Here is a 1,607-nt window from a genome sequence, read left to right on the forward strand (position 1 = left end):
GATGCTGAAAATTCAGCTTTGCCACCACAGAAATAAATTACATTTTAAACTATATTAAAATAGAAAAACTTTCTTTTAAGTTCTAATAATAATTCACAATATTACCGTTTTTTTTCTTGTATTTATTACTTTTATGATTAATAACTATTTTATTACCTTTTCTTTTTGCCTTGGCAGGGATTTTATCAGCTGTTGGAGCCCAAGGTTATAGTTCGGTGCAGAAAGGAAGATGTAGCGATGGTGCAGGTGAGCTATATTTACCCTCAATCTGTTAACATCATATTCTGCAACGTGCATATGAACTATACAAACCTTTTACATTTTTAAAGAGGTTGATATACCTGTTCATAATAGGCTGCTGTTAAGAAAAACATCCCCATCTACAAAGAGACAGTAAAGAGTAATATTGAAGTGCGCATCGACGAAAACAAATTCCTGCCCTCTGACATGTAAGATCACTTATATATTCAGTTTTGTTAAAAAAGGCTTATTTATACATAATTAGATGTGTTAATTGTTCATGCTTGGTATCCTCAGCTCAGGAGGTGTTGAAGTCTATAACGTCGATGGCAAAATCAAGGTATCCAACACACTGGAGAGCAGAATGGACCTTCTAGCGCAACAGGTAGAGAATCCAATCACATTGTAGAACAGGAAGAAACAGGATAAAAGCCGTTTGTTGTATTCAGGTCCTCATGTTCTTCGCTTTTCTGTTTTCACAGATGATGCCTGAGATCAGAGTGCAACTGTTTGGTGCCAACCAAAACCGCAAGTTTATGGACTAATGGTCTGTTACTAAATGTGCTTTAGTGGTTGTTAGGAGAACGGTGAAATTCAAGAGCCCTGATAAAGTGACAACAAGGTTTGGTGGAAGTTTTTTTCTTTCTTTTTTTTAAGGTCACTTTGTGGATTTTCTGAAGTTTCTGTTGCAATTTAGGAAATTTAACTGATCATGTTTCAGCAATAATTGATAAAAAAAAAAAAAAAAAAGCCAAAGCCAAAATGAAAGGCATATCATGTGTGCTTATGTTACCTTATACCTCTCCTTTGAGTGTTTTAGTTTGAAAATCATGTCATCTGTAGTGAAAGTGGACACCTGATATCTTATCTCAGCCTGTTTGAACAAAAAGCTTTAAGCACTCAGGAATTTACATTGTTTTTGCTTTGAATGTTGTTAGCTAAGCCAGCAGCCTATCAGGTTTTCCCTGGAATAGGGAAACCCTCATTCGATGTCTTAAAAAAATGGATGCCTCTGTGCTTGTTTGTGTGTTTTCATTTGTTGTACAATTGCATTATACTACAGAGAAATAAATCAAATATATTTTATTTATATTTTGAAGCATTTCTGTGCCCATTACAATATAAACAAAACATTGCTTGTTGGTTACATCAAGTCAGAAATCTGACAGAGGCTTAAAGATGCTACATGTACCTCAAACATTAAAAACACGCTGCCCTCTTGTGGAATTCAAATACAAGAGATGCAAATTAGCATCAGTTGTGGTGCACAAACAATGTTTTGCATAATCAAATGACTCCAGACCATGTTTTCAAGAAACTTTCAAATACAAAAGCTCTTCAGTGATTTAATAAGCAGAGATGCCTAT

General features: G+C 34.7%; 1 protein-coding gene across 1 annotated transcript; it reads left to right on the top strand.

Moving 5' to 3' along the window:
• Positions 1-177: 177 nt before the first annotated feature.
• On the top strand, positions 178-1,326 carry LOC107683053 (V-type proton ATPase subunit E 1-like; the record flags this gene model as incomplete). Its single annotated transcript, XM_016479146.1, has 4 exons — positions 178-246; positions 355-449; positions 538-625; positions 723-1,326. Coding segments are annotated over 4 exons (315 nt in total), but the record flags the coding sequence as incomplete, so codon positions are not given.
• Between the last annotated feature and the right edge of the window lie 281 nt (positions 1,327-1,607).

This window comes from Sinocyclocheilus anshuiensis, unplaced genomic scaffold, assembly GCF_001515605.1.
Source record: "Sinocyclocheilus anshuiensis isolate Anshui unplaced genomic scaffold, SAMN03320099.WGS_v1.1 C32858104, whole genome shotgun sequence".
In the NCBI taxonomy this organism is placed as follows: domain Eukaryota; kingdom Metazoa; phylum Chordata; class Actinopteri; order Cypriniformes; family Cyprinidae; genus Sinocyclocheilus; species Sinocyclocheilus anshuiensis.